At 48.2% G+C, this 9,017-nt stretch overlaps 1 protein-coding gene across 1 annotated transcript in view; it reads left to right on the top strand.

Annotated features, from left to right (window-relative positions):
• The window catches only part of Lgmn (legumain), a 38,406-nt gene extending 31,306 nt beyond the window's left edge, over window positions 1-7,100 (top strand). Inside the window, exons 9-14 of the mRNA XM_028777325.1 lie at window positions 301-419; window positions 570-659; window positions 2,311-2,511; window positions 4,983-5,153; window positions 6,256-6,323; window positions 6,580-7,100. Of these exons, the coding sequence (XP_028633158.1) occupies window positions 301-419; window positions 570-659; window positions 2,311-2,511; window positions 4,983-5,153; window positions 6,256-6,323; window positions 6,580-6,622 (692 nt within the window). The 3' untranslated portion in view covers window positions 6,623-7,100. The remainder of the gene's footprint in view (window positions 1-300; window positions 420-569; window positions 660-2,310; window positions 2,512-4,982; window positions 5,154-6,255; window positions 6,324-6,579) is intronic.
• The last annotated feature ends 1,917 nt before the right edge of the window (window positions 7,101-9,017 follow it).

Below are 9,017 nucleotides of genomic sequence, written 5' to 3'. Positions count from 1 at the left end.
TCCTTCTCCTTCTCCTCCTCCTCCTCCTCCTCCTCCTCCTCCTCCTCCTCCTCCTCCTTCTTCTTCTTCTTCTTCTTTAACCTTATTCACTTTGCATCCCACTCACTGCCCTCCTGGTCACCACTTTCCAAAATCCCTCCCCCAGAGTTACTGTTCTTAATGGACAGGGCCATGTTCTCCCTGTGCTGAGTACAGTAGCAGCTTTGATGTCATCAGAGGAAAAGGAGGGACCCCAGTTTCAAGAATAGTCCAAGGCCAGGAACAAAACATGACTCAAAGATAACTTTTAATCCACTGTAGTTTACGCAACTACTGCTGCCAACCCCAATGAGTCATCTTATGCCTGTTACTACGACGAGGAGAGGGGCACTTACCTGGGTGACTGGTACAGCGTCAACTGGATGGAAGACTCTGATGTGGTAAGGCTCTTGTTAGGGTCAGCCAGCCTGCTACAGTGTAGCCCTCAAACTCTCGTCCTCCAAAGAAAGACTTTGGTCGGGATTAGCCAGCCTGCTACAGTGTAGCTCACAGGCTCCCGTGTTTTTTGTTTTTTGTTTTTTCCCTTGCAGGAGGATCTGACCAAAGAGACGCTTCACAAGCAATACCACCTGGTCAAGTCCCACACCAACACCAGCCACGTCATGCAATATGGGAACAAAGTGAGTGGAGCCTCTCTCTCTTGCTCCCCAGTCCTGGAGCCCCAGGCAGACTCATTCCAAACTTTGTCTCCTGATAAAGAGAAATGGGAACAGGGTGGGGAATGGTCTCAGACTGGCTCCGCCTCCTATAGATAGCCACTCTGTCCAAGGGTCTCAGGCTTAGGAACCAGACCTACTAGGTTTACTTATACCTACAGAGACCTGGATAGTAGGGTGAGCTCTCTGAACCTGTGTGCTTCCTCGTTTGTCGGAACCCACGCATGCAGGGTAGCCAGGTACACAAGACAAGATTGCGTGTGAGAAGCACTGAGCAAGGGCTGGTCACACGGCAAGAGGCTATGGAGACCGAAAGCATGCTTCTGTTTTAAAGACTGTCCACTGAACCCCACACCGTGCCTTCTCCAAGGATCTGTCCCATACCAAACTACAGGTCGTTAGTTTTCCTCATTGGCTAGAAGTTGTACCAACATGGTCGGGTAGTAGTTCTAAGGGGCTTACTCTCTGGCTTTGTAAGCTTGAGCTTTTGGTGGGAAGACTCTGGGATATACAGCTCAGCCGAAAAAACTTGAAAGGGAAGAACTCCCAGTCTGCCATTTCCCAGGCCTGAGAGCTTGCCAGCTGAGATGTGTTCTTGGGTACAAGCTCGGGCATTCTAGGAGAAAATTCAGATCAGAAAGCCCTGCTCTCTTTAATACATTCTGCAGACCATAGCCTGAGTAGCCCTGAGCCGGTCAGCCTGTCTGCAGTGTGACAGCCACAGCATACAAGAAGTGGACGTAGGTTGTTTTGGCGTGGGTGTAGGAGAGAACAGGGCACGGTGAGAGCCAGACAGGTGACTTAGGGAATGCCCTGCTCTACTGTGTGGCTGTCTTCAGCTTTCTATTCTAAGTACAGGTACTGGTCTTTTTCTAGTCTATCTGCCCCACTCCTCCCTCCCTCCCTCCCTCTCTCTCTCTCTCTCTCTCTCTCTCTCTCTCTCTCTCTCTCTCTCTCTCTCTCTCTGTGAGTGATGGTTCTTTCGGAACTTGCCATTTTTATATTTGTCTTTTGATTTTAATTTCAGAGTTTTGCGTTGATGTTGCTTGCTTTGAGAACAAGAACGCTTGACTCGTTTCTATCCCCGCGGGTTAGGTCTGTCTTGACCTGTGCAAGCAGACACAGCCTGGCACTTGTATGCATTTTGTTAGAGCCTGAGGCCCAGTGTCAGCCTGGCCTGTGGCCCTAGCTCTGCCAATCTCACGGGACCCAGATTTCAGCAGCAGCCTGGACAGATGCTTGAAACCTCCTTGCTGCTGGTCCTTGGGGATTGACAGGGGAGCAGGGTTGTGCACATCCGGGGTTGTCAAAGTTAAAACAAATTGCACAACTATGGATCTGCAGGGTTTTGCTTGTGTAGAAGCTCTTTGCTGCAAAGCACACTGGGTATATTTGAAGTTCTTCAGTGTTGGATTTCAGCCACACACGTGTGTCATCTTGCCTACTGTCTAGTTGATCACGTGTTTTCAGGTGACTGGGGCCCTTCAGAGTGTTTAAAGCTAGGAGGGAAGCATGACTCTCTCACAGAGGACCTGAGCCAGGGTATGCTTGACACACTTGCTTTTCTCAGCCAACGTGTTGAATTTGTATTCTCTCCCCCGTCTTCCTTCTTCAGTCTATCTCTACCATGAAAGTGATGCAGTTTCAGGGGATGAAGCACAGAGCCAGTTCCCCCATCTCTCTGCCTCCAGTCACACACCTCGACCTCACTCCCAGCCCTGAGGTGCCCCTGACCATCCTGAAAAGGAAGCTGCTGAGAACCAACGACATGAAGCAATCCCAGAATCTCGTTGGGCAGATCCAGCAGCTTCTGGATGTAAGTAGCGGCCAAAGAGACTCTTAACAGAGGCCAGGCCAGTCTAGATTGAAGGGGTGTATGTGTGTGTGTCCATCCTGTTATAAACACAACCAGCAACAAGAATTCAGGGTGCTTCCTCCCCAGATACAGAAAGGAGTATGGCCTCTGTGCTCTTGGAAAGCAGAGCAAAGGGTAGAGCAGTGGCTGTCTTCACTCTTCATCCTAACTTTGACCTCTTTAACTTTGACCTCTTTAGCAGCAGGAAGGAAAGGCTTAGAGTCCTGGCTTCCTGGAATCCTGCTGAGAAGCTCTGGCCTATGGGCCATCCCTTTGAGGCATCCTATCTTACTGCTTCTTGACTACCTAGTCACTAGTCAATCTTTTTTTTTTTTTTTTTTTTTCTTCAATGTACAAAATTACTCCCTTTTCTCAGCCGGGCAGTGTTGGTGCACGCCTTTAATCCCAGCAACTGGGAGGCAGAGGCGGGTGGATCTCTGAGTTTGAGGCCAGCCTGGTCTACAGAGTGTGTTCCATGACAGCCAGGGCTATACAGAGAGACCCTGTCCCAAAAAAAAAAACCAGCAAAGCAAAACAACAAAAACCATTCTGTTGACTTAGTGGTCCAAGCCGGAATCTCCTCCTGAAGCTGATGTCTCTGTGCCTCACAGCTGCTCTATTCAGTAGTCGGTGGACTTGGCAGGAAGGAGCCTCCTGCTCATAGCTGTGTCCTCTCTCATCTGTGCCTGTCTGTTCCAACAAAGCCAGTCTGTGGTCCTGCTTGTCCTCAGTCTACACGGGATACTGATGGATACATGGAGATGAAAAGAAAACCAAAAAACCAAAACCAAAACCCTGTTTGATTTATTTTACTTTTACAAGTAGAATCCAGTGTATCTCAGGCTAGCCCTCTCCAGCTCACTACTTAGCTGAGGATGGCCTTGAACTTCTGATCCCCCTTCTTCTACTTGTGCTGGTATTCCGTGGTCCCCAGAGTATATAGTTCTTAGGATTAGGAATTGAACCCAGGGTTTCATGTGTGCTTGGCAAGCACTCTATCAACTGTGCCTCATCCCCAGCGCCCATGAACATGGTTTAAATGCTTATCTTTTATTATTTATTTATTTAGACATTTGTCACCCTGGAATGGTAACAACTTGAGTAGCCAGGATGTTTTTAACTGGTGTCAAACACAGTGACAATCACTGTCCTTTTTCTTTCTCACCTTTGGCCTCTTGAGTCCCGTTTTTTGTTGTTCCCAGGGACGTTTTGTCTGTAACAGGTTATTGTGTCTGTTGATAGTATCTTAAGGGTTAGTTAAAAAGATTCAGGCACTGGGTCAAATGCTTTCAATCCCAGAACTTGGGAGGTGGGGGCAGGGAGGTCAGGAGTTCCTTAGCTACCATATTGAGTTAGAGGTCAACCTGGGTTACATGAGACCTTGTCTCAAAACAAATAACAGTGCCATGAAAGGGCGTTTTGTCTTTATCCTCTGGGTAGTCAAAGAAACTAAACCAGAGTTTCCTTGTATTGGCCTCTGATCTGTTGTGCATATTGTAGAATTTCTCTGGTTTCTGCTGTAAATATGAAAACTATCTCTAAGTCTACGCACTTACTGGATTCAACAATTTCCTGTTAACTGTTGTATATTGTTACATTTTTATGTAAAATAATTACAAAAAAAAAAGAATCAAGATTTAAAAAAAATTGAACTCATTCAGAAATAACCATAAGAAACTCATTTTATGCCCCTGTATATTTTCTGAAAAAATAACCATTTTCAAAAACAAGAGTGGTTTTTGTGCAGAGTATAATCAGTTCACATTCACAGACGTCTGTGCCCAGTGTGAGAGGGGACAGCTGGACACTGTGCTGATGTTTACTCTGTGGTTCTGAGGTTTTCACTGAAGCATAGGGAAGCCATTACGGGGCCCACAGGGCTCTAGGGACCCTGTGTTTGAGACCACACATGGGTCTATCACACAGTTGGTGACGAGTGTGAACAATTCAGCCATGCAAGAGATGAACACTGGGACGGTCAGAGACTTCATGGAGAAGTGAGATTTGGGTTCAGCAGTGTCTTCTTTATGTTGCTAGTTTGTCATCTGGGAGGAACACGGGACCCTTGTGTTCTCTGTGCTACTCGTCCTGGTTTCCTGAGCAGGCAGAGGTGCCCGGGAGCACGCAGGGACAGATGAGGATAACACTGTGCCTCAGAGGCAGGTTTCAGTCAGGCACAGGCTATCCTCTAGGTGTCAAGTGTCAGTTCTTCTATGGTGGTAGGAGATCTAGAAGGTCTGGCCTTTCCAGTGTCACAGAAACCAAACATATGCTTTCCATTTCTCTTGAATGCATTTATTTTTTTTATGTTTTAATTCACTGTGAGTTGAAGGCTATGTCAGAATAGTTCTTTGAATATGCTTCTTACTATAGATCCTGGAGTGAGTACATTAAGCCAGAATCGTTTTGAAATGCTGTCTTTTTTTCCCTAGGCCAAACACGTCATTGAGAAGTCTGTGCAGAAGATTGTTTCCCTGCTGGCGGGATTTGGGGAAACCGCCGAGAGACATTTGTCAGAGAGAGCCATGCTCACAGCACATGACTGCTACCAGGAGGCCGTGACCCACTTCCGCACACACTGCTTTAACTGGCACTCAGTCACGGTGAGCCCAGCCAGGGTCCTCAGGTCCCCTGCATCTGAGATCGTAGTGCTAAACTCAGATGCACTGGCTTGTACTGAAAGAATCTATCTGGGCCTTGGGAAGCTGGATTTATGGTCATGTGTCTTGTTTACCAAGAGTGTCTTGTGACAACTCCCATTACTTGTTGGCTTTGAAGGGTGCTTGCTTCTCTTGATGATGTGGCCCCCACACCCCTCACCCCATCCTCATATCTCCAGACATTGGCTTCTTTCTTCCTCCTGATGTCTTCTGTCTGTTAGATTTTTGGCACCATTGTTAGATTTTCACTCGTAGCTTAGACAGATAACGCCAGACCAAATGGTTCCACGGAAGGGGGTTTATTTCGGGCGAAGGTAAGAGAGCGAGAGGAGAGAGAGACAGAAATCAGAGAGGTAGAGGAGTAGAGGCCGGCCATGACCACGTGGAGAGAGAGGGAAGGTAAGTGGGGAGGGGGAGGGGGCAGAGAACCTGTAGGCAGAGGGATCAAGGGAGCAAGAGAGAGAGAGAGGAGGGGGCAGGCAGCCCCTTTTATAGTGGGCAGGCCTACCTGGCTGTTGCCAGGTAACTGTGGAGGTGGAGTTTAGACAGAATACTAACACTGTCCATTCCCCAAGATTTATTGTTGGAGCACACTCTAGTCTGTGGAAAAGGAAGAACGCTGTTTTGGCCAATTGTAGATCTGTCAGCTAGCTGGTCCCTAAAAAGGCCTGTGGTTACAATGGGATGCTTGAATCCTGCTGGAGGAAGGTGGGCAGACTGTGGCCCGTAGGCCAAACCCTGGCAGAGCCTGCTTTGCACCTTTGGCATTTGTATCTAGTTCTTCCGTCCTCAGCTGGGTTCCCAGGATCAGCTGAAGCTGGACAGTGTCTCAGCAGCCCCACCAGCCCTGAGGTTGTGTGCGAATGTTTGTCTCCCCTTGGGAGAGCGTGTCAATACCTACAGATTGCCGAAAGAAGATGGCAGATCCGTGCCCTAAACAGACCTAGAACTCCTGACTGAAATGGCTTTGTCTCTGCGGCTGCAGAAGCAAGGCAAGCTGACTGCGTGGTGAGATGCTCACGTGCGGTTCTTTGTTTTCTTGCAGTATGAGCATGCCCTGCGGCACTTGTATGTGCTGGCCAACCTCTGTGAGAAGCCGTATCCGATTGACAGGTAAAGCAGATGCTTGGCACTGGGAAGACGGGCATTATTCTGAAAGCACAGCAGGGCAGACCACTGGCCTGAGTAGACTATATCCACAACCCAGTCTTTTTCCTGGGACTACGAATCAGTGGAATCGGAGGGCCTGGGTTCCCAGTGGTGATGGCTAGGGACTTTGTCCTGCATGACTCCTACCCAGAACTGGAAAATGTCTTGCTATCTTCAGGGATGGCTTAACTTGTCTGATTCATCTTCCTGATTCTTGCAGGATAAAGATGGCCATGGACAAGGTGTGCCTTAGTCACTACTGAACAGCTCTCTTCCCAGTGCTTCTCAAAGAGTCAGCACAGTCCGCTGGAATGTGAACCAACCGGAGACTGAAAGGGTGGAACCAGAGGCAGCAACTAACCCCCGCCCTCAGGAACAGCACCTAAACCCCGCCCCCAGGAATACGGCAGCCCACCCCAGGACTGGCTTTCTGAAGAAGCCGGTTTGTGTGGGTTAAAGCTCTCTGGAGGAAGAAACTTTCGCTTCTTAGGAGTTTTTTGGTTTGTTTTGTTGTCCATTAGCTTTCAAGAGCAAATTCACCTCGGCTTCTGTAGCCAGTGAAGGAATCTTCTGAGAAATTCGAAGCTGAAACCTCTTGCCATCTTCACAGTGATTTTACTGAAGAGGGCCCCTATGGGAGAATTATTTTAAGAATGTATAATTTTTGGTTGATTTTATATTTTATTCTGTAATAATGAATGTCTTAAGAAAAATAAGTGAAGTGAGACATTTGTTTCTGGACTCTGGCTTCATGGTTTGTGTTTTACCCTCGTGGTGGGCTGTCCCCTCCCTCCTCCCTGCTCTGGAATGCTCCATGCGCTGTGAGCCTGCAGCACTCCCCCCACCCCCCCCACTTTCCTTTTGCCCTGGAATGCCTGTTTAGTTTTTCACCCCATTCAGTTTCAGAGGCCTTTTCTTCTTTAAGTTTGGTCCTATTCTTCGTCTTCCTACCTGTTATGGTCCCCTACAGGCTTGGATGCTGAGTGTTTGGTCCCTAGCTGGCAGCACTGGTTTGGAAAGTTCTGGAAACTCTAGGATGTGGAGCCTAGCTAGAGGAAGTAGGTCTCTGCAGATGTACTTTGGAGGCCATGCTTGATGTCTAGACTCCTCCTATTGCTCCGTTTCTTGCCACTGGGGGTGTAGGGGGAGGGGGAGGGGTAGAACCTTCTCTGCCATATACTACACTCAATTCTGCTCAAGCAACCATGTATTGAACCCTCAGACTATGAAGCAAGGTATTAGTAAGTCCTCCCCCACTAAGCTTTTTCACCATGCTGAGATAGCCTGATTAATCCAGAGACGCCATCAGAAGCAGCTGTTCCTGGCCCTCTGTGTCCATGCATCTCACGGTCAGGTGCAAGGCAGTGAGGGAACACGCCCCTCTGTTTCTCTGGCACAGTACACTCAAGGTGATGAGGTTGTTAGAGACGTGACCTCAGTGCTCTGTATCCATGCAGGAGAATATTGTAAACAGCAGGAAAAAGGAATGGAGTACCTATATAGGCCATAGCATTATTAAGCCAATTGAAGCCAAGTGCTAAAACCATGTATTACGTAGCTTTATGTGACAATGTGCTGAATAGGCAGATTCACACAGAGAGACACCAATGGGTGCCAGCGACTAAGGAAGTAAGTGGGAAGAAAAGTAGCTGGGTAAGCCCGCTCCCCCCACCCCCTTTTATAGGATCTCACAATGTTGAAAGGGAGGCCTGGAACTCAGGAATCCTCCTGTCTCAGCTTCCCAGATAGCCAGGACACAGGTGTGCCCCTTCACGCCTGGTTCAGTTTGCTTCCAGGGATGCTGGAAGGTTAGGAAGCTGAGGACCATGGATGCTCAGTTGATTGCATGTTCTAGGAAGGAGAGATTTCTTGCACGTCTCACCCCTTACGCCAGATATAACATAGAACCTAGGCTGTGGGGCTGGAGCGATGGCTCAGTGGTTAAGAGCGCTGGCTGTTCTAGAGGACCCAGGGTCAATTTCTGAGCACCCACATGATGGCTCATAACTGTGTCTAACTCCAGTTCCAGGGCAACCAGTGCTCTTGTCTGGCCTCCATAGGTACCATGCACACACGTGGTGGATAGACATACATCCAGGCAAATCCGTCATATACATAAGAAAACATTAAAAATAAAACCAAACAACCCCTAAGCCTATGCTATAGACTATTAGCAATAAGGTCAACAGTGGGCTGTGACTAGTTATATTTTGAGGGTGCCACATGTCATATGCTGTGGTGCTAGGGTGATGGCTCAGTGACCAAGACCTCAAACTGCACTTGCAGAGGACCTGAGTTGGGGGTCCTCACACCTGTAATGGCTCGCAACCCTGTAGCTTCAGCTCCAGAAGCTTCAGCTCCAGAGGCTTCTGAGGCCCCCTTCTGGTCTCCGTAGGCACTGCATGCACCTATTCATACCCCTGACACACATGTACATAATTAAAAAAGTAAAGTAAGTCATGGAATTCCATGCGACTTTCAACTGCCCAGGAGGTTAGATTATATGTTTTAACTGAGAGAATTAAGTGGCATGTGAGTTAAGTCTCACGTTTTCAAATCCAGGCGTGGATGGTACGTATCTGTAGTCCTGGCCACTGATGAAGCTGAGGCAGGAGGATTGCTGAGTCTAGGAGTTCAGAGGTAGCAGGGGTAGCATAG

The sequence above is a fragment of the Grammomys surdaster genome, unplaced genomic scaffold, assembly GCF_004785775.1.
Source record: "Grammomys surdaster isolate TR1022 unplaced genomic scaffold, NIH_TR_1.0 279, whole genome shotgun sequence".
Classification (NCBI taxonomy): domain Eukaryota; kingdom Metazoa; phylum Chordata; class Mammalia; order Rodentia; family Muridae; genus Grammomys; species Grammomys surdaster.
The sequence above is the reverse complement of the archived record's forward strand: the minus strand, read 5'-3'. Positions and strand labels throughout refer to the sequence as shown.